Source organism: Callorhinchus milii, unplaced genomic scaffold, assembly GCF_018977255.1.
Source record: "Callorhinchus milii isolate IMCB2004 unplaced genomic scaffold, IMCB_Cmil_1.0 Scaffold3, whole genome shotgun sequence".
Lineage (NCBI taxonomy): Eukaryota > Metazoa > Chordata > Chondrichthyes > Chimaeriformes > Callorhinchidae > Callorhinchus > Callorhinchus milii.
Window position 1 is genome coordinate 93096271 of NW_024704744.1, and position 27757 is coordinate 93124027.

The window sequence follows — 27757 nt, forward strand, 5'->3', positions numbered from 1 at the left end:
TGCACTCATTCACTACCCTTGAATAAAGTTGGTATCTGTCTGCTTCTACAGATGTCGTCTAACAGGTATAGTATAACTGTCAAATTGGCTCAGTTGGTAGCACTCTCAACTCTGGGTCGGAAGGCTGTAGTTCAGGTCCCATGTCAGAGCACAGAGACAGCCTTGACTGACATTCCGGTGCAATACTGTACTGTGGAGCACTGCATTTCTGGAGGTGCTGTCTTTTTGATGAGATGTTAGGGAAGCCTGTTGAGTAGATGGAGCGGACAGGATGGTAGGGATTTAGGAGATCGCAGAAGTATGGGGGAGCAAGGCCATGGAGAGCTTTGAAGGTGAGGACCAGGATCTCGAAGTGTATCCTTTGTGTGATGGGAAGTGTGATAGAGTGTCGAAGGCAGCAGAGAGGTCAAGAAGGACGAGGAGGCAGAGGGAGCTCTGGTTGCAGATGGATAGAATGTTATTTGTCACTTTGACCAGGGCTGATCTGTGCTGTGGACAGGAAACCTGATTGGAGTGGTTTGTGAAGCGAGTGGCAGGAGAGGAAGGAGTGAGCTGGGAAGCAACAACTCGTTCCAGGATCTTGGAGAGGAAAGGAAGGTTGGAGATCGAGCAGTAGTTGAGAGCAGGAATGCGTCCAGGGAGGGTTTTTTAAGGTTAGGAATGAAGGGGTGGAACGGTACTAGTGGACAGGGAGAGGTTTATGAATGTCTGTTATAGCACTATGTTTGAATCAGATTCAAGGATTATTATTAACTAGGATTACACAAATGTAAATAGTGAATTCTTCAACCTGCCTCAACATTCAATAGTGTTTGAGTGTGGTAACTATGTATCATTGTACCAATCACGTCATAAAGTTTCTGTAACGTGTTGGTGACTGTGTGTTTGTAGGCAACTGCAGCAATCATAATTGGTGAGCAGCAATTTCCAACAATCCACAGTAAAGTGAATGACCAATTTTATCTAGGGCATTGTTGACCAGAACACCAGAAGAAAAACCCTTCTTTTGAATAGACATGGAACTTTTAATAATAATAATAATCTTTGCATTTGATAAAGCGCTTTATATGTCTTCTTGACGTCTCAAAGCGCTTCACAGAATATACTGTGAAGTAAATTGACTGTATATTTGTGAGCAAAACGCGGCAGCCAATTGCGCACAGCAGTGTCCCACAAACAGCCTTAGGCTGAAGTGACCGAATTATTATTGTTTTATTTTTCTTGAGGGATTATTATCAGGCATGTGGTTTCGCCCTGCCAGGTATCAAACCCAGGTCTCTCGCTTGTGAGGCGAGTGTTCTAACCACTGAGCTACAGGACTCCACATGTCCACACAAACAGAAGGGACCTCGGTTTAACGCCTCATCCATCTCCAACAATTTAGCATATGCTAAATATACTGGACTGGAGTGTCAGTCTTGACATAGTGCTTAAAGTCTCATTTGTTAAAGTTAAAGTTGTAGGACTTGACCTACAACCTTCTAACCCAAAGGAAAGAATGCTACCAACTAAGTCTGGTTAATAATAATCCATGCATTTGATATAGCGCCTTATCACATCTTCGAGATATCTCAAAACGTTTCACGGAATATACTGTACAGTGAATTGACTGTATATTTTGTGGGCGAAACGCAGCAGCCAATTGCGCACAGTGGTGGCCACAAACAGTCGTGGATTAAGTCACCAATTGTTTTTGAAGGAAGGAATTATTAACCCCAGTAAAGCGATCTGCCAATCGACTTAACAACCGGGTTCTTACTTACTGCTAGGTAGACAGAGGAATGTGCGTGGGGTAACTTGCCCAGTGTTTTGCTCTGCCAGGAATCGAACCCAGGTCCTCTCACTTATGAGGTGAGTTTTCTGACCACTGAGCTAGGAGACTCCAGGGTATTATTCAAAATTAAAACCTTCCTGATTATTTGCATTTTACTGTTCAGTGCACTAATTATAGACAAGCCAATGACAAATTGCAGCTAAAAACAACAGTGCCTGTTCAATGGCGAATCACATTTGTATGCTTTTGTTTGAAACAAATTGCTGAACAAATGACTAACTGGGCAGAAATTCAAAATATGTGCACATCAGCAATCTCTAATCTAGTTTCTTGAAGTCTTAACCCAAACAACATTTCTTGGCAAACCAGTCACACATTTGTCAGGAAAGAAAATGATGACTTCTTCAGTGGGATCCTACCACATATTAATGGATTTATTGTACACACGCACCCTTCATTTCTGCATGCATCTCTGTTATGGCTTGCCAATACTTTAAAAAAAATAACCTTTTACATATTTGGCATGTGAGCAACTTTCCCTTAACCCAATCCGTCATGCTTTATGTAGTTTTGTAGTTTATAGATTTCCTGCTGTGCTGTTCTCATTTTCCTGCATTCTGTGCAAGCATTCCTTCCATCTCAAAATCTTAGTAGCTCAGTTGCTTCAGTCCATGACAAAACTGTACTTAAGTAGTACCTTTAATATCATTGAGCCGAAAAAAGATGAGAAATTTGAGGACACTTGCCAAAAACAGTATTTTTTAAAGAGGGTTTTGAAGGTAGGGAAATAAAGGGATAAGGGGAGATTAACCGTCACATTTATAATGGAGAAATCCTATTTGAGGCTGACATAGTCAATGCCACTGCACTGCCTGGAATTTAGAAACGTAGACATCTACAGCACAAAAGGAGGTCCATCGAGTCTGCACTAGTTCACAAAGCAAGGAGATTAATTTAATCCCACCGCCATCATACCCCTTTAAGACTCTCTTTCATATGCCTGTTTATTTCCATCTTGAAAGCTATAATGGACTTCACCTCCACCTTACTCAGCAGGCCATTTTCCATATCCCAACTACTTTCTGGGTGAAAAAAATTGTCCCGTGTCCCCCACTCACTGAATACTCTATCAATGGAAATAACTTCTCTCTATTTACCCCCGTCAAAACCCCTCATCATTTTGTACATCTCAATCAGGTGCCACCTTCAGCCTTCTCTGCTCCAATGAAAACAGACTCAGGTTCTCCAATCTTCATCCCTGGAATCATTCTCACAAACCTCCGCACTCCCTCTGAGGCTTTAACATCTTTCCTGAAGTGAGGAGCACAGAACTGGACGCAATACTCCAGTTGCTGCCTAACCAAAGATTTCCCACAAATTTAGCATTATTCCTCAATTATTGTACTCTACCTCTTTGTGTATAAAACCCGGCATGTTATTGGGTTTCTTTACAGCCTTTGCCACTTGCAATTAGGGATTGCAATCCCGGTGCTTTTTTTGAATCCCAGGATTTCAGGATCTTAATATCCCAAATCCTGGGTTTCGGGATCCTGAGGTGCTAAGTCTTGCCTTGGAAAAATGGTAGGGAACCGGGCCAACATCGCAGACACTGGGTAGGAACCTCTCCCTAAGCCAGTCACTGACTCGCCTCCCTCCCCGTCTACCTCAGTAACACAGTGATCTGACACCAACTGACTGACTGAGACAACCAGCAGCTGGCAGGACTGGTAGGCGGCAGGGAGGGGGATTGGCGATGGGTAGATTTATTGACAAGAGAAAGTGACACTCTACAGAAAGAGTGACAGAAAAACGTCAGTGCCACATACAGATACTAAGAAACATACACAGTATATTATATAATATATATTACACATAGAGAGAGAGGGGGGGAGCATAACACAGAAGGTCTGGAAGAGAATTAGTTGGCACAGAGTAGAAGAGAGATACATACAGAGATAGACGTACATTCACAAAGAAACTGAACGAGGGTTATTGGCACATATAAGGGGAGTGGGAGAAAGAATGTCAAACGCAGAGTGGGAGATATAGGAGATTGACAGAAAGCGAGAAATTAAACTGACAGTTAAATAGATGAACATAACACTAACAGAAAAAAATTACTGAGAGATAGGTGTGTGTGGTGGGGGGGGGGGGGGGAAGAGGGCAGATGAAAGACAGAAAGATGGAAAACAGAATGGATGAACAGAATGTGACATTGCCACTGTTTTTTATACATTTTAATACAATCCCAGGACTCTCTTCTATAAATCCCAGGATTTCAGGGGCACTGTTGTCATATGGGATCCTTGGATCAAGATTCTAGGGATTGCACTCCTACTTGCAATGCCACTTTGAATGACTTATGTACGTACCTGCATTGCCAAATCCCTCTGCTCCTCAGCTCCTTGCAATATAATTGCCTGTCTTTCAAGATAATTATCTTCTGAATCCTTAAATGAGTTACCAATTTACGAAATACAAAACTGGGCTATTTCTTTGAAATGGAGTGAATCAAATCTCAGTATTACATCTCAAATAACATAAGAACATGAGAAAACTTAACCACAACAACTCGTTCCTTCCATAGATCATGTTAAACGTTCTATACTTCAACTTCTACGATATCATTGATTTCACCCACTATTTCCTGAGGGAACGTTTCATTGCTAGTTATCAGGGTACCGACATTTTAGTAAAAAATATCCCATTTGGAAGTCCAATGCCATATTCTTGCCTTCTCTGATTTCACAACTGAAAATAGATTTGAACGTATTAGCAGGTCCACTGAAGCTATACAAACCCAACAACAACAACAAGATTCCATTTATAGAGCGCCTTTCACGTCGGGAGGACGTCCCAAGGCGCTGAACAGTTGGGTTAGGACCCGAGCAGGGGGGAAATGGTCAGGGTGAGAGGAGGGAAGGGAGGGAGCGAGGAGGGGGTAGAGAGTCGAAAGGGAAGCTGAAGGCACGGTCAAAGAGAAAGGTCTTGAGACCGGCCTTGAAGGAGGAAAGGGAGGAGGCGAGGCGAAGGCACTTGGGGATGGAGTTCCAGAGCCTAGGGGCTGAGAGCCCGGCCACCGATGGTAGGGCGGTTGGGGCGGGGGATGTGGAGCAGACAGGAGCCAGAGGAACGGAGGGTACGGGCAGGTAGGTAGGGGGATAGTAGGTCGGAGAGGTAGGAGGGAGCGAGGCCGTGAATGGCCTTGTAGGTGAGGATGAGGATCTTGAATTATCCTCTGGGGGATGGGGAGCCAGTGGAGGTGAGCGAGGGTGGGAGGGATGTGGTCGCGAAGCCTTGTGCGGGACAGGACACGAGCTGCAGAGTTCTGAATGACCTGCAGGTTGTGGAGGGAGGTGCCGGGAAGTCCGGCGGGGAGAGAGTTCCCATCGTCCAGCCTTGAGGTGATAAAGGCGTGGACCAGAGTTTCAGCAGCGTGAAGGGTGAGGTAGTGCCGTAGTCTGGCGATGTTCCGGAGGTGATGGAAGGCGGTGCCAGTTGTGGTGCGGATATGAGGAAGAAAGGACAGCTCAGGGTCGAACAGAACCCCGAGGTTCCTGATGGCTTTGAGAGGTGGAGAGTGCAGCTTTGGATGTTGATGGTGTCAGCGCCTGAGGTGCGGAGGCGCTGACGTAAGCCAATCAGGAGGGCCTCAGTTTTGCGCACGTTGAGCTGAAGAAAGTTGTCTCTTGTCCAGGACTGTATGTCGGACAGACAGCTGTCAGGACATCGATGGTCGTAGAATTGAGGGTAGAAGAGGAAAGGTAGAGTTGGGTGTCATCCGCACACATGTGGAAGATAACCCCATGTCTGCGGATGATGTCACCAAAGGGAGCATATAGAGGGTGAAGAGGAGGGGACCGAGGACAGAGCCCTGAGGGACACCACACGAGACAGTGCGGGGGCTGGAGGAAAAGCCGTTTGTGGAAATAAAATGAAGATGGTGGGAGAGGTATGACCTAAACCACTCAAGGACAGGGCCTTGAAGGTTGAGGTGGGAGGACAAGCGGTGGAGGAGGATAACGTGGTCGACCGTATCGAATGCTGCCGATAGGTCGAGGATTACCTGATAAACCCAATTACCTGATCTTTCCCCTCTCCTTCCCCAGGGTTTTATATTTTTCCTCTTCAAATATTTATCTAATTCCCTTTTAAATTCTGTTATAATTTCAGCCTCAATAGCCACTTACAGTCTATGCAGTCCATGTTTAAGCAACTCACTGTATAAAAAATATTTCCTAATCTCCCCTTAAAACTTTCAATCGCTCTATAATCTTGAGCTTTCTCCATGAACATATTTTTTTAAAAAAATACTGTTTGCTTAAACCAGTTGTCAGTCAGTCCCACCAGAAGGAGGCGTTCAAAACAACCTCAGCATCTGCTACATCTGGCATAGACCTCTGTCAAAGTGCCCGTATTTGGAGTTAAGTCTAGGCTTCTTAAACTTCAGGCGAGGAAGATCTTAAAAGTATATATATGCTAATCTGCAACTCGAGCCTGTGAAATGTCAACACAGAATATATTGTAAGGCAAAGCCCCAAGAAAGACCCCACAGCTTAATGTAACCCTTTTAAAAGATGCATTATCACTCCATACTTTGGAATAATAAAGATATGTTTTGATAAAACAGACAAATTGAAGAATGGGAGGCTTTTCAAAGAAACTCTGATGTTTACTGTATGCAAAAGCTTTCACCCAGCTTTGAGAGAAGCTGGCCACTTCAGAAAAAGTCACACATTGCTAACAACATCCCTTTCCTTTGACCTGCAAGCTGCCCATCAAGAAAATAGTTTTTGCCATGTTTTGAGGAGAAAGAAATGAACAAGTTGTTTTTTATTCCTCCCTGGAAAGTAGTTTCAAAAACTCACTGAGATTTCATGCCATAGTGCACTTGACTCATTTGGCCACAGAGCTGGGACTGACTGGTTAATTATTTAGAGTCTGCAGCTGATAACCATTGCATTCCTATCTGCTGAGTAGCCATTTTCTCCTGAACAGTGCTGTTTTGCTTTTCTTTGAAAAAAACACGCCTCACCACAAGGAGATCATTCACATAGACAAAAGAGATCAAAGATGGAGTATTTGACAGTAGCCACAGGGAAAATGTTTGTTGTCTCAGACAACTTTTACACTGCGTAGCTTATTTTCTCTACTTATTAAAATTGAAAAACATCACCTTTCCCCAAATCATAGATACATAGAAAGCAAATAGCAGAAAAGGGCCCAGAGCCTCATTGAGTTTGACTCTCAGGTTAATTCCCCATTTCACATCCCACTCAACGTTAACAACTTTTGTTTTCTGTTGACCAGCCAGTTTCCATTACCCCACCCCAGGTGAAAAACTGTGAAGAACCAAAGCAGCCCAAGGCTAACTCAAGGGGATAAAATTAGCACTGTAAAATTATTCCCGCTCATAAAGACGATTGAGCAAGATCCATCAAGCTCCCACCAATACTGGAGACTATTCTATGCTACACCGGGACACACAAGTGTTAACAAGGTCAGCACGACAAATTTAGATAATAATAATGTAAGGATTATTATTTGGGCTCCCCATCTGTACTGCTGATTCCTGTTCCTGAGAAATTTGTCTACCCGTCTCTTTAATGAGTGAATAGAATTTGAATAGACAATTTAGTTCATTTGGGAGCCTGTTCCAGATGTTCACCACCCTCTGTGCAAAACATATTTCTTCCTCACATCCAGCTGGAAACAACTTTTTTTTCAACTTAAAGGCGTGAACTCTAGTTTTGCCACATGCATTTACAATGAATGCCTTTACCCTGATTCTTTGAAGGATCCTGATGACCTTGACATGATCAGCTCTGAATGTCTTATGAACCAATATGAATAAGTCCAGTTTCTCAAGCCTTTTACAGTTATGGTACCCTCTGACGGATGGAATCAGGCACTAGCTTTCCTTTGCATTTTCTCCATTTCTTCCACAAGTACATAATGGCAAGATGTGACCAGTTGTGTCCAGAACTGAATTCTGCGCTTGTGGGGACACAGCAGGGAATGGTATAATATAATAATAATAATCCTTGCATTTGATATAGCGCTTTTCACGTCGGGAGGACGTCCCAAAGCGCTTCACAGAACACACTGTAAAATGAATTGACTGTATATTTGTGGGCAAACGCGGCAGCCAATTGCGCACAGCAGTGTCCCACAAACAGTCGTAGATTGAAAATGACCAATTTATTATTGTTTTTGATTTTGGAGGGATTATTATTAGGTGTGTGGAGTAAGGAAACTGGCCCAAGGTTTCGCCCTCTGCCTGGAATTGTACTCAGGTCTCTCACTTGCAAAGCGAGTGCGCTAACCACTGAGCTACAGGACTACCTAAACAAATTTAGTTAATATCATGCAAAGCAACATTCAAATGCTGTTTCAAGGATCTAAATTCACACTCCAGTTAAGTGTGCCCAAATCCCAAATGGTGATGAGTTTTTATATAAAATAATGCAAAAAGGAGCAATTCAACACATGGAAATGTGAGGGAAAGGGGATATTGTGTACCGAATATTCTTTACAAATAATTATCAACGAGAGCATATTAGAAAACACCAACATTTCACCCCAGTGACTGTGCTAACCACAGCTGGTGATAGAACCATCACCTAGTTGTCTCAGTTCAACATCTGAGAAATGTTCCTGCTGAAAAGCTCTACATCAGTTTCAAAATGAGCTATTTTGACTTGTGTGGTGATGTAAATAAATATGTCAAAGCATGCCAAGAATCTGGTGTACGAAAGCCTTATGAATGAACAATCAATCGACTAAATTACAGTTAGTAAGTTTTTTTTCTGTGGATATCACATTTTTCACATGTAGTATTTTTTCTGTAGCTGCCTGTGATAAGTGAAACAAAATGGTTCAGACTAACTATTTGGGCTTTAATTAGGGTTAGCCTCAGCCAATCTAAAATGTATTTTCTTAAACAAATGTGTACTTGATTTGGGGAGTGAGAAAAGTTTAGAAAAGGACCATCCCTCGAATGTTATTACATAGTACATATTTTTCTATTTTTTTCTTTTACAAGGTTTGCAGTGTGTTTGGCAGCTCTTAATGAAACACGCAAGTATTAAACGCTGTTCATGTGTGTTTTTTAACAAATATCTGTTGAATCATAAAGCTTCCATTACCTAGAATTACTTGTTCTCTTCAGTTTGGAGTCATGCGCAGATGAAATATTATGAAAATAAAAGGCCTTTCATGTTTGCTTGCCTTCATGTCTGCTATCTATTTTCATTAGTGTGAAATCAAATTTTTTAAACTTTGTTTTATTAGAAGCTGTGTGGAATTCATGGCTTAATGCTGGAATAGACCAAACCCATATTTATGTTCTTTGAAAGTTCTTCACTGAGCTGCCTCAAAAATTCCCGATGAATTTGTGACTTGTTCAGCCCGTCTCTCAATTGAAGGATGACGGCAAAACTGGGGGGAAAGTGAAGGATTTAGGAAAATTATGTTAATTTCATGGCAGCTGAATTCAGTGTCCTGGGTCTGCTACTGCTTTTACTCTTGAATATTGTGAGACATACAAGAAAATAAAAATTTACATTTATAGAGCGCCTTTCACATTGGGAGTAAGTCCCAAGGCACTTGACAGACCTGACTTGCACCCGAGTTTGGGGGTGAGAAGCAAGAGGAATGGAGAGGGGAAAGATGCCCAAAAGTGTGGTCAAACAGGAAAGTCTTGAGATGGATTTTGAAAGAGCTGAGGGAGGGGATAGTTAGAGGAATTCCAGAATGAATTCCAGAGAATGGGCTGAAAACTCGACTACCAATGGTGGAGCGGATAGGGCAGGGGATATGAAGCAGACTGGTGCCCGCTGAGTAAAGGGAGCAGCTGGATTGGTGTGGTTTTAAGTAAGTCACAGAAGTAGGGTGGGACAAAACCGTAGAGGTATTTGAACGTGAAGATGAGGATCTTGAATTCGATCTGCTGGGGGATGGGAGCCAATGGAGCTGGGCGAAGATGGGGATTATAGGCTTGCAAAGCCCAGTGTAGGAAAAGACCTGAGCTGCAGAGTTCTGGAGAGTCTGGTGAGCAGAGCATTGACGTAGTCAAGGCTGGACATAATAAATGTGTGAATTAGGGTCATGGCAGCCCTAGAGGAAAGGGAGTGGGGGAGGCAGGGAGTATTACAGAGATGGGTCAGAGTATGGATGTGGGGTTCAAAGGACAGTTGAGAGTCGAAGATAACAAGGTTCTGCGAGATGGAATGTGCATCCATGCAGGTTAAGGCAAGAAGGTGCTGACGGGAGCCAAAGAGGAGAGCCTGTCTTTTTGACATTCAACTGAAGAAAGTCAGAGCTCATCCAGGACTTGATGCCTGACAGGCAATCAGTCAGAACAGCAGTGGTCCTGGAAACAAGGCTGGAGGCATGATTTGAGTTAGATAATGTTGGACACTCTTGCCCTACATATAAGGACCCTTTTCTCCCCGTACTGTATCAGTAAATCCATATTGAAACTGAATTAAAATATCAGTGACCTTGGGTTAACTTGTGCAACACCCCATAAAGTCAAAACCTGGCAGAATCCCTTTGTGTGGAAGAATGATATACCTGATGAAGCCACACCAATCAACGAGGTATTTCTGGCTTGAAATGAATTTGCACTATACTTCAAGTAACAAGTCAAAGTATAAGATTATTCTCGGGTCTATGTTGTTAGAAAATATATTATAAAGTAAAACAAATTAAGAAAGGAAACAGGAATGCAGCAGTGACAATTTAAGTGGCCAGTTTTTCCAGAGCAACGGGAAACAGCTCTGTATGTTTTTCTAACAAACCCAGTCAGCTGTCAAAGCCTGCATATTGTTCATCATCATAAATTACTTTACATGTATTGAATTTAAATAGCAAAAAACAATTTCAAGGACTTTGAGACATCGTGCCAACATGAAAGGCACTAAATAAATGTAAACTGTTTTTCATCTCCCTCTCTGCACAGTAATTTAATATTTAGGACAAACCATCTTACTTTGCGTCTAAATTCATCTTTCCTGATAAAGGGATTCTACCAGGTGTTGACTGTCTGGGGTCTTGCAGAAATTTACTCAGGGTCATTAAGATTCAAATTCAGTCTCCATATGAATAGCCTGGGAACTGTAGGAGGCGCTGGAGGCCCAACAGCTGTAAGCAACACTAAATCTACCAAACAGTATCAATTGTAATACAATATACTCTACAATTAATATTGTCAACAAATGCACTTATGATTCAAACCAAAATCATGATTATTACAATGGCCCAAGATGATGGGAAGTTGTGTGAAAGCCTGTCTCAATTCTGATCGTACATTTAGTTTCCTTTCAGAAGTATTCTGACAGATGACAAGCAATGAATTGAAATTCTACTATTAATATTTTATTCACTAAGTGCTCCAAGATGCTCCAACATTTTACATAAATACATAATATTTTCAGCTAGGAAGTGACCGCAGATGAGTTAAATATTTATAGTTATCCAATTGTAGTTTGTAGACCATTTGCAGCAATTCAGCCCATCTGCCTAACTCTAAAAGGGCCATACATTTAGTCCCACTCTCTTCACCTTTTCTCAGTAAGCTTTTATATTGTTCTTTTTCAAATATTTGAAAAAAAGCACTTGTTACATAGTGGCTGAATGAGTGAGTAGCCAAGAAGATTTGATTGAGTTACAGTCAGAGGCATGAAAGTTCTAGCAAAAAACAAGTAGAATGGCTTCAGTTTTGTTAATATTTGGCCAAAGGAAGTTATGGCTCTTCCAAGACTTAAGGTCTGACAATAAGTTAGCCAGAACCTCAAGTCGTATTCTTTATATGAAGAGGGTGGAAGCAGAGAGGTAGGGCTGGGATCAATGGCTGAATAACCTGAATAAACTCAGGTTTATTCAGCCATTGAGTTACAACCCACAACAGACACCCAGCAGAAAGCCTGTCTTTACCTTTCTTTAAGTTTCCCATTTGGTTTCAGAATTCATATTCCTGTTCATTTCCATTGCATTTTGGGACAAATGATTAAGAAAGTAGTTTTCTGTAAAATAGAGTGTGTACTTTTATTATTTAACAAGCGCTTTTTTCAAATATTTGAAAAAGAACAATCTTTGATGTCTCCAAAGAAGGCAAGCGTATAAAGGATAGAGAAGGACGAATGACAAAGAGTCCCGTGTTACATCATATTCGGTGATGAGGAAAGTATGACTGAAATCTGGAGGCAGAATTTAAGGTCGTGAAAATGAAACGAATATCTATTTCAAACATTTGATCAGATTAGCACTATAAATAGATGGTCTCACTCAAACCACAAGAATAGTGAATTAATGGTAAACCAATATACTAGGGGTGCTGTTCTAAGGTTGGTCTTTAGGTTAATTACCAATGTAATAGAGGTGACATTCTGCTTTGTACCTAATTCAGGAACTTGACCTGGGAGTGCTGATGCTGTCCCTTGGTGACAAGTACAAACCACTCCTATTTTGTAACAATGCCGTCAATTTGGATACACCTTTATTTTTATTGACTGATAATCAAACAGAGGAAACATGGCAAGGAAATAGTTGGTGTGAAATGAAAGAGGACAACAAATTTAAAAAATGCCAATGGCCTCTCAACTGAAACACAACTGGATACGTAGGCTTTAGCATATCTGAAAGATGTGTAAGATTAAACAGGATAACTAAGATACAGTATAGGAATTTACAGATAGGTCAACTGAATATATTAAATTGCAGCCTTAAACCCATTTTGCCTTGGAATTGAAGTTTGTGCAGAATTCTGGAAGTAATATGTAAATTTAGTCGTATTTTCAAGACCTGCTTTCCATAGTTCTTTCAAAGAACCAGTTTACAACTAAGACTGAATTTAAGAATTTTCCACAATTCTGTGCAATCTTACATTTTGAGACAAAATGGTCTTACAGGCTTAGGGAGGATCTCAAGATCCTCCCATACTTTCAGTCATCCTCCTTCCCCCCCTGCCCTCCAACCTGCCCGATCCCGACCCCCAACTCAGGTCCAAAATACTGATTGTCCAGCACCTTGTGACATCCTCCCAACGTGAAAGGCACTATACAAATGTAATTTTACTGTTGTTTGTGGAAGCCCCAGTCCAGGTGAGCGCTTTGCCTGTTAGTTTCAGTCTCTGCTCCAAGCACGGCTGCCACAGGAGACTGTGAGCCCAAACGCTGTAAAGTGTATTGACTGTGTATGTTTGTGGGCAACAACAAAGTCAACAATGACCAAATCTATCTAGGGGATTGTTGACCAGGACCCGTGAGAGCCTCCCTTCTTTTGTGAATCCTGCCAAGAGGATCTTTAATGTCTATCTGAACAAGCACAGTAAGTTTTAAGATCTCCTTCAAAGAATGACATCACTGACAATGCAGTGTTCCCCCAGCAATGCACTGGAGTGCCAACCACAGTGAGCTGAGGATCCTAATGTGGGACTTCTCACTCAAGAGGTGAGATTGCTACCAACTGAGCCAGGATGAACGTTAAAGGAAAAAGAAGACATCAGCCCTCCCAGTTTGGGGAAACAATCGGTGATTCAAGACCCCTAAATTTTGCAGATTTAAAATGAGTCATGGTTGATGATTTTTTTTGTTAAATACAGTGCTTAAATCCAAGGAAATTATGTAGGATGACACGATTCTCAAAAGTGCTTCTGAAATGTAAAATTTTATTTAAAAAAAGTTTTAAGCTGTTGAATTGTGAAATGTCAAGGAATTCAGGAACAATATCATGTTTAACCACTAAATAGCCTACATCCTCTGGTCCAGAGGTTTGCTCGATTAGTCATGATACTTTGTTGTTTCAATCAAGCCCCTAAAGCAAAACCGTTAAACCACAAAGCATACCGTAGTATCCAGTGCCTTTACTTTTCTTGTGGGAACGTGTATAGGAGTCCGGTTTTCTTGTGTCGTCAGCACACAACCCCCTGCTCCCAATGTGGTGATCACAGATTTGCAACCCTTATCCAGCAAAATGGAATTTGCCATTTCGGCATCCTCCACACTAGTTACTTCAATATCCGTCAAGATCGTTGCCTGCAAAGGAACATCAGGAAAAGATCTTAGAATTTGGACTTTTTAAATATACAATTTTTGTTTACATCATGATCTGCAGCACAGTAAATGTCAGGCCCAATAACACAGAGGGCAGTGTAGTTGTTATTGGAACAAAAATAAAATGGGGACCTTATAGAGAGCACTGTTACCCTTGTTAACATTCCTGAATTTAAAAGTCACTCACAATATCATCAAATTGCTCCAGACACAGACATTTATAAGCCCTCCTTTCTCATTCATTACAATAGCTGTGTTGTTGTAAAGGAATGGGTGGAGACTCGTGTGGAGTTTAAACACCGGCATCGACTGGTTGGGCCGAGTGGCCTGTTTCCGTGCTGTACATTATTTGTAAATCTTTGACCAAGACCTTACAAAACAGGCAATGGCCACGTAATTTAGAAACTGTAACACTACTTTTATGGAGTACCTGACTGGAAAAGAGGTAGCCTTAAAAATAAAGTAAATAAGTTTCTCTCTTATTAATGTAAAATACTGTAATGTTTGCCAACCTCTATCCCCATTTACCTGCCGCAATAACAATAATCCGTGCATTCGACATAGCGCTTTATCACCTCTTTGAGACTTCTAAAAGCGCTTCACAGAATATACTGTAAAGTGAATGACCAAGGCAATGGATCCCAGGATATTGAGTGCAATACATGCATTATTATAGAGATCAAGGCAGAGTCAGAACGTAAACCAATGCAAATAAATAAATCCTACAGATGCTACATATTTGAAACAAGATCCAAAAAGGAGGGAGGTGGGTGGGGAGTATGATACAAATGTTGAGGGTAACTTTTTTTTAGTAATATGCTAAAGAACGGTTACAAGTTAATGTAGCTCTTGCAGGGTTAACAACTTTGTTTTTGAAGCATAAATTTGAAGCCATTGGGTGTTTTAAGAATACCACGAGTACAGGCTAAGACACATCCAGCCACTTACCACTTGGTTGCAGACAACCGTTTGTTTTGTGAAGACTATTGAGTAACCGAGTTGAAACAAATCGAATCCAAAAATGGTAGCCTTATAACATTTCCTTATTAGTCAGATATATCAAGACAAAAATAATTCTGCAAATATGATCATTACTATTACTACTATTATTATTACTACTATCAAAACAAATTATTTACTTCTTGCTTGGGGCACTTTGTGAATCAGCTAGCACATCTATGACTGAAAATACTTTTGTCATGATTGTTTCTGGAATATAGTATATGGCACTTTAAACTCAGGTTCAGCCATTCTATGCATTATCAATCAGAAACAATTGCTGGATAGATGATAATGTTTCAATGTATGCCTCGAAGACCTGCGAAAAATAATAATAATAATATATAATATAAAATAATGAATGATCAGCTTCATAGAGTAATTATAGTTTGGATGGCCACCTGTCTTTCTGATGTCAAAATAGCCGTGAGGGCATTGGGTTAAGAAATCGATTCAGGTTTACGTTGAGTATTTATGTAATATTTTCTTGAAATTAAACAATGTCCAGACATCTAGTGTGCTGACTAAACACCGCAGCACTCAGGAGCAGTTTTATTAAAACCTGATAACGACAGAGCCAGCTGTTTTCCCTGCCTTTGATTGACAGGGTCGGCTGGAAACCTTTCCTGTACCATTCAATTGTAAATGAGGTCAGATATCTCTGGAAATGCACCACTCAAGAGAGGTAAGGTTAAACAGACCGATGCTTTGTCAGAGCTGTACAACAATAAATATATATGAAAGGCAGGAGTCAGTGAAACAATGGAAAAGCAATGAAACATTTAGAGAAAGGGGTGGGAACAGATAGGTCTGATGATGCTGAAGATGATTTTCACGCTATTAACCTGCAGAGGTTCGTGAAATTATACTGAGGTAGCTTAGCTTGATAACAACAAGAAATTACACTTGTATAGCGCCCTTCATGTCGGAAAGATGTCCCAGGGCGTTGGACAATAAGTGCCAAGGCTTGAGGACACATGAGTGTGTATTGGGGGAGGGGGGCTTTGCTGGACTTTAACCAGCCTCAACCGCATAGCTTGCAATTGAGGTCACTGTCCAGCAAGCAAACCATTCATTATCTGTCAAGCCATGACCACACTACCCATTAGGAATTTTGTTTATAGGGTTAACTGGAACTGAATGGGAAGAATCCCGACTCCAATACATCAGTTTTCTACTGAAACAAATTCTCCTGCATTTTTTGCTGCCCTTATTTTGAAGCTATGAGCATTTGCTCTGGAGTATTGTTACACTGCCAGTCCTGCACTAACTTTAAATGTTCGAGGTCCTTCACAACTCAGGGACTTGCTTCATCAGAGTTCTAGCAAGCTGGGTGTGTGACAAACCAAAGTAAAGCTACATACATGAATAATGAGTACAAACATTACCCGAGGGGATAAGCTGCCAGCATGTACAAAATGTACCAGAATAAATGTGGAGGGAAGGGGAGGGGTGGAGAAGGAAAGATAATGATCTATAGTTGTTAAAATATGACTGGAACCTTCTTTTGCTCTTTCACCAGGTTGAGACAATACCTGTTGACATTCTCTCGTTTGTGAGGCAAGTGCTTTAACCGCTGAGCTACAGGACTCCAAATAATTACTGTGTATTTGGTAGACAAATTTCACTAACAGTTTATGAATAACAATGTTCTATAAACAGCGTGAAGTGAATAACTAATTTTATTTGTGGGATTTTGGGCTAGAACAATGGGAGAAGCACCCTTCTCTTTTCAAATGGTGCCAGAGGATCTTCAACGTCCATCTGAACAGGCGCCTCCAACACTGCATCATACCCCAGCACTGCACTGGAGTGTCAGCCTAGTATACCAATCAGAATGGTCAAGGTGTCATTCTCCAAAGTAAGTGCAGGTATCAGATCTACAGCCAGATTTCCCCAGTTTGTCCACAGTAATTATACCAGTCAAATTACAATGTCTCATTCGCTGACGAGCAGAACATATTGTGTGAATCCTTGCATTTTGCATTTCCTTGCATTGTACAAAGGGATCAAACTGCAGACCAGTTTCTTGCCCCTTCCCTCTCAGATCTGTTCTGATATCAGTAAGTTCTCCAAGTCTCTACCCTGTGTGAAGGGCGCAATATAAATGCAAGTTGTTGTTATCAACAAGATACTAAAGTATTTGAATGGATCGTGAGGATTTTTGTTGCAAGTTATTTCAAATCTGGAATCACTGGTTAAATTACAATTGGAATATTCATGCGGATTTAGACATTCAAAAAGACTGAAGAGTGCAGCGAAAAGCTAATAAAGTTAATCTCAGGATTTAGATCTCTAGCTTACAAAGAAACTCACAGAGCTAAACGTTCACTGGATAAAAGACTGATGAGAGAAGACACAATCAACATGTTTGAAAGGATGAGAAAATAGATAATGTAGTTGGAAGTGGGTTATTAATATAGCTCTGCAAATAATCACACCCGCAATGTGCATAAACATCTGGCTTCAGAAGTACAGTACTTGGTTATCTGATTAGATTTGTTGATACAATAATAGGAGGTTAAAGAATTTAAAACTCTGCACTTTTTAAAAACGGTCAATTGTAAGTACAAGTGTAGACATGACTTCATTATTCGCCACATGTCTTACAGGCAATTGTAAACATTCACTTCAATTTTGTTTGTACAGTGCATGTCAACAGGTCAAAAAAACATGTTTTTACACCCTAATTCTCCATTCAGATGATTAATCATGTTGATATGTTGATTTGTATCTTCCTGAAACAATTATCAAGTACTGTTGCATTGAACGAACCCAACAAACACAATGAAGTGCCAGAGAGACAGAAAACATATTTAGTACAGCATATATTATGTCATTCTGGCACTCTATGTTTTGGGGGGGTTTCTAATGGATGTAAACTGTTATATGCAGAATAGCATACAATAATAAAGCTGTCATCTATAATTTGATTGGAGTTATAAATTGTGAGAGCAAAGTTGGGATGTGCCTACATTCAGCATTTCTATGGTACTCTGTACAACAGATACCAATCCCTGGATGTTACTGGAATTGGTTTGGGAGCTTTCAATGCCTTGAACTGGATTATGTGATTCTTAAAGTGCTTATAGATTTGGATTGAATTGAATGCTGCAGAAAAAAACAAGCCTTTCATACATCATTTAATACTGTAAAATCAACAAGGAAGCTTGCATCTAAACTGAATAGAATGACAGTTGTAACTCACTATCTATTGCTCTATATTTATACATCAACATGAAGCTATGTACTATAATTGAGCCCTTACTACTACCTAATGTACACTGGAAAGCTATTCCACTAGATTGGAATACAGGAATTATCGGTTATCTAAAATTCCATTGAAAATATTTTCTCAAGGAGTAAAACAAAACTTCTCTGCAAGATCACAACCTTTCTCAACCATTACTGGGAGTTCCATTAACCACAAAAACGTATTTTGTTTCAAGATGGAATATTTGGAGGAGGATTTAATTGTATTATCTAGGACAGAGTATTTGTGAATACTGGCAAGTTAGCTCTTGAACTCAATAGTCCAAGCTGACACTCCTGTGAAGTACTTGGGAAGTGTTCAATTGAAAGTGCAGTCATTCACATGAAACATACAACAAAAATGGAGAGAACTTGTTCCAAGACTGAACACTGTTCAAAATGAAAATGTAGTTTCTTCCGCTATCCCAGCCAACAATACTCCAGATTAATTGATCATTCACTTGATGGCTATTCATGAGCTCTTGCTGTGTTTGCCCATAAAAAACAGTCGCTAAACTGAACAGTGATTACCTGTAAGAATTTTGTAATGTATTGACATGAAAGGTGCTATATTAAATGGAAATTCTGTGAGGAAATGTAACATAGTGTTAGCAGAGGGAGAAGTTGTAGGAAATAGTTTCACTGAGGTTGACTTGGCAAATTTACTGGATAAAGTTAAGAACTTTGCAGTTAATTATAGGCTTGACTTTATTATGAAGGAACTCTGTGATGTAAAGTCAGTCATTGTTAGGGAGACTTTACTAAATGCTGCAAACTTCCTACACTCAATATGAAACCCAGCATGGTTAATCTAACAGAGAACCAGAAGAAACAGACAATTGACTGCTGGCACTGAGATCCAAGGTAGGATCAAAGGATCTGAATGAAGTCATAAGCTGCAAGAGCAACGCCAAACTGTTTTCATTGTCATTATACCCAGAGATTGAGTTACTACTTTTTAAAAAACATCTCTTTAAAATATATGAATTATATTGTAGATTTATATTGCGAATTAGTCTGAGCAAGAAAAACGACTAGTGAAATAATACAAGCAAGAAATAATTAGGCCAATGATGAATTGCACATAAATTGAGAATCATTACCAGAAGATAAAAAAGCGAAGTTGGAACTAATCTTTTTGGACAGAGGGTTGTAAGAATGTGGAATGCTTTATCACAAATGGCTGTTGAAGCCAAGTTTATAACAGTATTCAAAAAGTAAATGGACAACTATACTACGCTCTGTAACTTTATGGATTAATGGGGGTAATGCTACATACATTGGGAAACGACTAAACTGATTAATTCGGTGGGGGTTACTAGATTTGAAGCTTAGCCCATAGCAAGGAGTCACCTCCCGCCTCGACTACTCAAACGCCCTCCTCGCTGGCCTCCCCTGCTCCACTTATTCACAAAATTCAACTAATTCAAAGCTCCTGACAGCATTCTCACCCGCAATAAACTCTGTACCTCCATTACCCCAGTATTTGTCAAACTCCATTGGCTCCCTGTCACAGAGTGGATCAATTTCAAGATCCTCAGTCTGGCACCCTAACCCTATATGAATACAAGTTGTTGTTGTTGTCTGTTGTAAAAGCAAATTGGATAGATAATTAAAGAAAATACTAAAGGATATGAGGAAGAGGAAGGGAATATGAGTAGAATAGATAGTGGAGTTACCAGCACAGACATTAGGAGGTGAATGGCTGTAAATGTTCTACGATTCAATGAGGAGAAAATTGTTACAAGATAATAATTATCGCTGTTAATCACCTAAGGGTTAGGGAAAGAAAAACAGGTGACATTGTTGAATGGGCTGGTATAACATCACCAGCATCTGCAGAGTGGTCAAATTGGAAAATATGAAGTATGAAGCGCCCTGGTTGCCATCCTCCAGAACAGAGAAGAAACAGGAAAAGATACAACAAAAAATATACAATACAGTGATACTAAAGCTGGTTTGAGTTAGTTAGTTAGTGTTTTTTCTTTGGACCAACCTCTTGTTTAGCAGCTGTTTGGCAAAAATGTTGGTAAAAGCAACAGATAAAGGTGGCACCAGTCCTGAAAATATAGAGCACTGCATACTGGTGATTTAGTAATGCTATGTTTTTGGTTGTAGCATAAGAAAAGGACAGTATAGGCAGTGGTATCCTTACACAAGCATAAACACATAGGCATAAAAATGTACTGTGCAAAATGCACCATGGGGCACAAACTGAAAATAAGTTAACACTGTCCAGAAAACATTTGTTCCACATCGAAATTTAAACTAAGAGAAAACTAGAAAATACCTGTGGTTTCAAATCTTTAGCAACCCCTGGAGGCTTTGACCAGATCTTGCTTATTGTGTTACGTTAGACAAGATTTTTAAGATTAAACCACAGCCAATTCTCAACAGATGGTAGAAAGATAAATTTATGACAAAGGATGTTGAGTACTCTGGAACTTTGTTATTAATGAAGTTTTACTGTTTACAATAATTCTGATAACTTTATGTGAGAAAGATAGGAACCTATAGATTACAAATTTGTTTTTATTCCTGTAACCAAATCACAGCTTCATCCATATAGATTTATCAGACCAGAAAAAAAATTACATTCTTGTGTAACTGAAATTATTTCTCTTTAAAAGAGCCTCCATACACAATGGGCCAAATGATCTTTTGTGTTGTAAATTTCTTGGGTTCTAACAATGGCTCACCTACATAATTTTGTGGAGTCCTGTAGTTTAGTGGTTAGAGCACTTGCCTTGCAAGCGAGAGGACGTGGATTCGATGCCCGGGCAGAGCGAAACATTGCGCAAGTTTCCTTACTCCACACACACCTCTGTTTACCTAGCAGTAAATAGGAACCCGGCTGTTAGTCGATTGGCGGATTGCTTTTTCAGGGGCAATAATCCCTTAAAAAACAATTTGGTTACTCAATCCCACAGTGTTCCCACAAACATTGTTTGTAGGACACTACTGGGCCTAATTGGCTGCTGAGTTTCGCCCACAAAATATACAGTTAATTCACTTTACAGTATATTCTGTGAAGCGCTTTGAGAAGTCTAGAAGATGTGAAAAGCGCTACATCAAACGCAAGGATTATTATTATTATTTCCAAAGTTACAGTGGAGTATGTAACTACAAGAGGAGTATGATTAATAATCCTTGCATTTGGCATAGCAATTATCACATCATGAGGACATCTCAAAGCAATTCACAGAATTTATTGTAAAGTGTAGTGACTGTGTATTTTTAGGCAAACACAGCAGCCAATTTTGTGAACGCAAATGTCCCACAAACAGCCATATCCAATTTATCTGGAGTATTGCTGGCCAGTACACGGAGAAACTCCCTTCTCTTTTGTTTGTGTCATGGAAAGTTTAACATCCACCTACAAGTCAGTACAGTACCTCGGATTAACATCTCAACCAAAGGAAATCACTTCCAACAATGCAGAGCTCCCCCGGCACTGCACTGGAGTGTCAGCCTAGATCGTGAGTTTAATATCACAACAGTGCTTGAACTCACAACCATCTGACTTATTGTACAACGGAAATGAATTGGTTTGCACCACTAGAATTCTTGGCCTGGCTCAGGTACACATTTATTTGGAATTGCACAGCCATTGTTTAATAAATCAACCCAATAATAAAACACTTTCTTCAATCCGGGCAATCACATTAGGTAATTAGAAGGAAGTCACACATTTCTACAAGTATCTTTTCATGGCACAAAATGTTTCACCCTTCATAAGTAAACAGCAGCATTATCTTGTACACAGGATTGACACTTCAAAAGTAGCCATGCATTTGTGGTTGATATACAACAACAAGATTGCATTTACAGAGCGCCTTTCACGTCGGGAGGACGTCCCAAGGCACTGGACAGTTGGGTCAGGACCCGAGCAGGGGGGGAAATGGTCAGGGTGAGGGGAGGGAAGGGAGGGAGTGAGGAGGGGGAAGAGAGTCGAGAGGGGAGCTGAAGGCACGGTCAAAGAGAAAGGTCTTGAGACCGGCCTTGAAGGAGGAAAGGGAGGAAGCGGCGAAGGCACTGGCGGATAGAGTTCCAGAGCCTCGGGGCTGAGAGGCTGAAAGCCCGGCCACCGATGGTAGGGCGGTTAGGGCGGGGGATGTGGAGTAGCCTGGAGCCAGAGGAACGGAGGCTACGGGCAGATAAGTAGGGGGATAGTAGGTCGGAGAGGTAGGAGGGAGCGAGGCCGTGAATGGCCTTGTATATACTGTAGAATTCTGATCAGCACTTTCCTCAGTTTGACGTAAATCAACCACATTCACCACAAACGTACACAGAAAGCCGGCCTGCTCCATTGATATTATTCACCGTGCTTTAAAGCATTGTAGTGCTTTTCATGCTACCATGCTTTACCATGCTTCAGGGACATGAAGTAGGCCAGATCCCGTTGAGCGGAGGGAGCGGGCAGGATAGTAGGGGTTTAGAAGATCGCAGAGGTAGGGGGGAGATAGGCCATGGAGGGCTTTGAAGATGAGAACCAGGATCTTGAACTGTATCCTCTGTGTGACGGGAAGCCAGTGGAGTCAGGCGAGAATAGGGATGATAGGGTTATGGAGGATGATGCAGGACAGGACATGGTCTGCAGAATTCTGGGTGATCTGCAGCCTATGGAGAGAGGAGTTGGGAAGGCTGACAAGCAGGGAGTTTGCCTCAATGCTATGAATGTGTTTATGAGGGTTTCGGTGGCCTGTGGTGCGAGATGTGGTGGAGCCGGGCGATGTTGCGGAGGTGGGGGAAGGCACGGATGTGGGCTAGAAAGGATAACTGAGGGTCAAACAAGAAGCCAAGGTTCCGGACTGACTTAGTAAGGTGGAGTGTGCATCCATGGATTGTGATGCTGTCAGCACTTGAGGTTTGGAGATGCTGACTGGTGCCAATCAGGAGGGCCTTGGTCGTGTTGATGTTCAACTGAGGAAAGTTAGCTCTCATCCAGGACTAGATGTCTGATAGAATTACCATCACAGTTGGCAAAATAAAAAGATTTTAATTTCATCAGTCTTTGTTGCATTTACACCCGAGTGCCCTAGAGGTAAAGACATGAAGCTTTGCCACTAAACCTGTCTCGATCTAGTTTAATAAACTAAAACACACCATTAAATGTACTCATTGCAGTACCTCACTCTCATTGCAGCAGAAGACGTCTGTCACTTGATAGAATTCAGGATCCAAATCAGCAACAGCCGGAGCAGAATTAAAGACTGTTTTCACTGAAAAAAGGGTTGAAAAAGTTGCAATATTAAAGATACATACTGTACATTTTAATAATAAATCATAATATTCACAAGAAAATAATCTTAGTATGGGACTCAGATACATGGATAATAGAAATAAAATTTGACATCCGAACGTCATCAGAACGCCAGAATATTTTATTGAATCACATTTATCCTTTTTAAAAATATATATATATACACACATAACAGTATTGTATTGAAAGCTAATAATAAATCTGACGACTTCAAGGCTGTGAAAGAAATTTTTCCCTTGGAGGTGGATGTTATGTCCAACACCACAGCCCTGATGCTCTATAAGTAACGACTTAATTCAGTCTTCCCCTAAATCAAACAGATAATTCGGCCATTTAATCAGTTGATTAGTTGGATTTCAAGTATTATATTTGCGCCCTCAATGCTACAATGCATTATTAGGAAATAGCACTGCTATACATCATTTTAAACCTGTGTGGATTTCAAGATATAATATTGGCTCTATAACATTTGCAAATTACATTTAAATAGCCCCTTTCAGGTTGCTTATCTCAACATCATACAGTTGACTGGAATATCAAGGTGGGGGGGAGGGGGGGAAGAAAGAGTAAGAGCTAAGGTGGGCAGAAACTCAGTTTAAAAGTAGGTTTGAATGTAGATTTTGAAGATGGGTTGTGAGGGCACAAGAAACAGGGACGATGGGATAGTGTTCTTGAGAGCTAAAGCACCCAGTGATTGGGGAGGAAAGGATATGAAGTAGGCTGATGTTTGCTCAGCAGATAAACAGCAACAACAACTTGCATTTACATAGCGCCCCTCACACAGGGTAGTGTTCCAGGGCACTTGACAGTGGCGGAACACAACTTTATTTGGTCATAAAGTCACCAAAGAGGTTGCAGAGTCATTTGAGAAGTTGAATTTAATTTGCTAGGGATGTGCAGGCAGTGGAGCTGAGTGAGAATGCGGTGATGGGCTTGTCGAGTCTGGTGTAGGAGAGAATATGGGCTCTGTGGTTTTCATCTTGTGTAGGGAGGAGCTGGGGAGTCAGGGGGAGCAGGACGTTGAAGCAATCCAGCCAGGACATGATAACGAGTGGAAGTTCTCAGCAGCCCAAGAGGAGAAATAGTGGCAGAAGCAGGTGAAGTTGTCGAAGAAAGGGAAAGCCAAGCAGGTGAGAGCCTCAGTGTAGGGTTTGTAACACAGCTGGGAGTCAAACAAGACACACCAGCTCAATGAGGTGCAGTCAGCGTTCACACAAGTCTCTGCATACAACACCTGAAGTGAGAAGGAGCTGAGAGCCTCTGTAGAAAGTTACAATTTGTCCAGGACTTGATGTCTGACAGGCAATTGGTCACTGTCCATGGCAACATGTGTGACACTAATGGAATTAAATTTATAGTCAAAGTGAGAGAGCTGGATATCAACTGCATATATGGGAAAGTGGACATATCTACAGATGAGGTCCCATGGGAGAGTATGGAAATGGGCCATTTTACTAGTTCAAAATAGAATAAAATACTTTTTTTTAATTATTTTCCTTGATTTGCAGAAACCTGGGAGACAAAAACCATTCTTTTTAACCAAATAAAATCAGAAAGTGGCACACCTACTCATTTGTCTCTTTTAGATTCTGATATACTTGATAGAATTAATTCCCAGCATTTCTGTTTGTCAGATTTCCATCAGTTTTTTTAAAAAAATATTTCAGGGCTTATTTATTATTCTTTTCAAAGGGATATACTGCAAATAGAACCATAGTCTTCAGAGACACTACATGTTTGAATCACGTAGTGTTTGTTTGAGTGGCATGTTAGTACAAGGTTTGATTCTGGCATGGATGTGCCTGCCCTCCGTGGGAGCAATATGGTTTGGATTCAAAGTGCTTTTTAAAGAAAAACAACTAAGTTCCGCAATCAGCAGTTTATACTTTTTACAGAGTAAGAAAATCTTTTTCTTTTACAGGCCCTCAGTTTGGGAGGGATCTGAATTAACTGAAGAGCAGATTCTCCTTTTCTAAAACGTTTTTTTTTCTTAATCTCCCCATACCACGTACTATCCTTGGCTACATGTGCGGACAAGAATCTGCTCCCAGCAACCTCATGGGAACCTTTCCCTTCCGGTGGGGAAGGGCCTAGCCTCTTGCTCAACATCTCCACTCTGTGGCATAGCTGAGATTGAGAACTTTTATGTGTTGTTGAAGTAACCATTATGTTATCCAAACAAAGGAATCATATGTGAAAACAATAACAGTTCAGATTACAGGTACAGCACCTCAGATTGTGTGTGCAATTACACAGGAACTACCTAAACATGGATCAGATGAAGGATGAATCACCAAAATGTGACAGATGAGGACATCAATCATGACCAAACTCAAATTCTCATCTGGAGCCCTGATCAATCGTTATGCAATTTGATCCAGCTGATGCATTGTATTATATCTCTGCGCATACTTCCTCCCAACCCACTATGTTCAAACCTATAATTTTCATAAGACCACCATGGCAACAACAGCAGATTTTACAAGACCGTGATTACTCATAAACCCCCAAAACACTTATATTAAAAAATTGCTTAAAATAGCCATTTCACTGATAGTGGTTATAAGCAGCAAAACAATCAGTATTCTGGTAACTATTTAAAGTGTGTCACGATGGCTCTTGTGGTTTGTGAGTATATCAGGACTTGTTGATTGAGTTGCTCTTTATATCACAACATAACCTTTACTATGTAATGTTGCCAGACAGCTGGGAAGAAAGCCGGATTAAACATTTGCTTTCCATAAAAAGCTTAAAAATGCATTGCATTGAAAAAAGTATAAAACCTTCATGCTTGACCAAACAGCAAATTGAGCTGTGCTTTCTTGTTAAATAGGTTAATAGGTTCAGGCTTGACCTTTGGACTCATTCTTTACTTATTTAGCCTATCCTCAGTTCAGCAAGACAGTACTCGTGCAAAAATGATTGCTCAATTTCAGGAACATAAGATGATCCAGCACACTGCTCTTGCCAAAAAAACTGTATTACATCACTCAGAGGCAGTATCATATATTATGTCTTAATTTGAGGGGACATTCTCTTTGTAGCTTCATAAGTTCACAGGAGAGGTTTGAATACCCATTACATTGCATCTTTCTAGAATACCAACATTACCATCTTTCCATTACAGCATCAAGCTATTTCTTAAATGAGCCCGATATCCCAGGCTAAAAACCACCCTGGTAACTCATAACATCTGCTGTAAACATATATCAGAGTGAACGGGGTGGGGAGAAAGAGAAAGAGAAAGAGGACTGTTCATGAATTTGTGAGATCTAGGACATGTCAATTCAAATAGGGTGGGATGGATACTCCTGGGACTAAACCACAGCTCTGAAAGTGAGTGTACAGGTTATATAAACTATGGTTTTAATATTGCCGATTTATTGTCTAATAAAGACGAAGTGTCTGGCTGTCTGTGTGTCGGTGTCTTACAATCACGCAATAACCGATTGACAGAGACATGATTCATACCTCATCGGAAAGGTCTTACATCTGACAGTGTCATGGGCATATTCTCTTTGGTGGGGATACCGTATTGTTGATGAGCTATATTAAAAAATGCTTTAATTAAGCCCCAAAATATGAGTTATGCATCGTATTCTGCAACTACATAGCGACAGAGGAAAGCACACACCATTAAGAAAGATATATATCTATATTTTGCAACAAATGTATGGCACTTTTTTCTGGTTGTCATGGGAGCTAGAGTCCTCCCATGTGAGAAAGAGAGAGACTGAGAGAGAGATAGAGACTGTGATAGTGAGAGACTGAGATAGACAGAAAGAGACAGACAGAGAGACTGAGAGAGACTGTGAGAGAAAATGTATTAAAGGAGTCCTCCCACAGGAGTCTTCCCAGCTGAGTATAGATAAAAGACGAAATGTCTGTCTGTGTGTCAATCTACATTCCATATTGGATCCTTAGATTGGATGCAAAGCTGCAATGGGTGAAGTTAGTTATAGATAAATGGTTAGGTTGTTTTGCTCTATACAAGTAGTCTTTAAAGTAGATTTTAGTATATTTGCCATGAAGTACGATGCAAGATCACAGGGAGTAGAAATTCCCTAATCTTGAGCTCATGATCCCCAAAAAAGAGATGGGCTACTTTTTTGTATTTAAAAAAATGCCTACAGCAATGCCCAATTCAAGTTAAGCGCTATGTACATTTTCTGAAACATAAATACATGAAGTTTCACGATCTTCAAATTATCTCTGTACCTTAATTTGAACATTGCCATGAATCAGCATTATATCTGCCAATCCCTTGTGGTTTTCTTTCCTTTTCCAAGAGGTTCTGTTTTCTTGTTGTCCACAAAGAAGAATTGCAAAAGCTTGATTGATTCACATCCAATTTTTGTAGAAAGTGCACATTGTACAGAAGTTGTTAGGTCTATTCTATTTATGTACTGTGCA

At 40.6% G+C, this 27757-nt stretch overlaps 1 protein-coding gene across 1 annotated transcript in view; it reads right to left on the bottom strand.

The window, feature by feature from the left end:
• rbks (ribokinase) overlaps positions 1–27757 on the bottom strand; it is a 41567-nt gene that overhangs the window by 1954 nt on the left and 11856 nt on the right. The window contains exons 6-7 of the mRNA XM_007910061.2: positions 23212–23303; positions 13624–13812 (exon numbers count right to left, since the gene is read on the bottom strand). Coding sequence (XP_007908252.2) covers positions 13624–13812; positions 23212–23303 — 281 coding nt within the window. The remainder of the gene's footprint in view (positions 1–13623; positions 13813–23211; positions 23304–27757) is intronic.